This window comes from Buceros rhinoceros, unplaced genomic scaffold (assembly GCF_000710305.1).
Source record: "Buceros rhinoceros silvestris isolate BGI_N320 unplaced genomic scaffold, ASM71030v1 scaffold37045, whole genome shotgun sequence".
NCBI lineage: Eukaryota > Metazoa > Chordata > Aves > Bucerotiformes > Bucerotidae > Buceros > Buceros rhinoceros.
In genome coordinates, this window is record NW_010413999.1 from 1 (window position 1) to 241 (window position 241).

At 69.3% G+C, this 241-nt stretch overlaps 1 protein-coding gene across 1 annotated transcript in view; it reads left to right on the forward strand.

Annotated features, from left to right (window-relative positions):
• Positions 1-88: 88 nt before the first annotated feature.
• The window catches only part of LOC104494156 (protein NDRG4-like), a gene marked incomplete at both ends in the record, with an annotated part of 2,333 nt that continues 2,180 nt past the window's right edge, over positions 89-241 (forward strand). The window contains one exon of the mRNA XM_010136953.1: positions 89-175. Within this exon, the coding sequence (XP_010135255.1) occupies positions 89-175 (87 nt within the window). The remainder of the gene's footprint in view (positions 176-241) is intronic.

Genomic DNA, 241 nt, shown 5'->3' on the forward strand with positions numbered 1-241 from the left:
CGTCTGGGTGGTGGGCAGCAGCACGCCGGGGGCTACCCCGGGCGCAGCTCCCCTGCCCGCTGAACGTCGCCCCTCTTGCTCGTTGCAGCTTATCTTCCCCGACCTGGTGGAGGGGCTGGTCCTCATGAACATCGACCCCAACGGCAAAGGCTGGATTGACTGGGCAGCTTCCAAGGTGGGCCGGGCCCTGACCCCCCTCCCGGTGCCAGGCCGGAGGCAGCCGCGGGACTGCCATCACTCA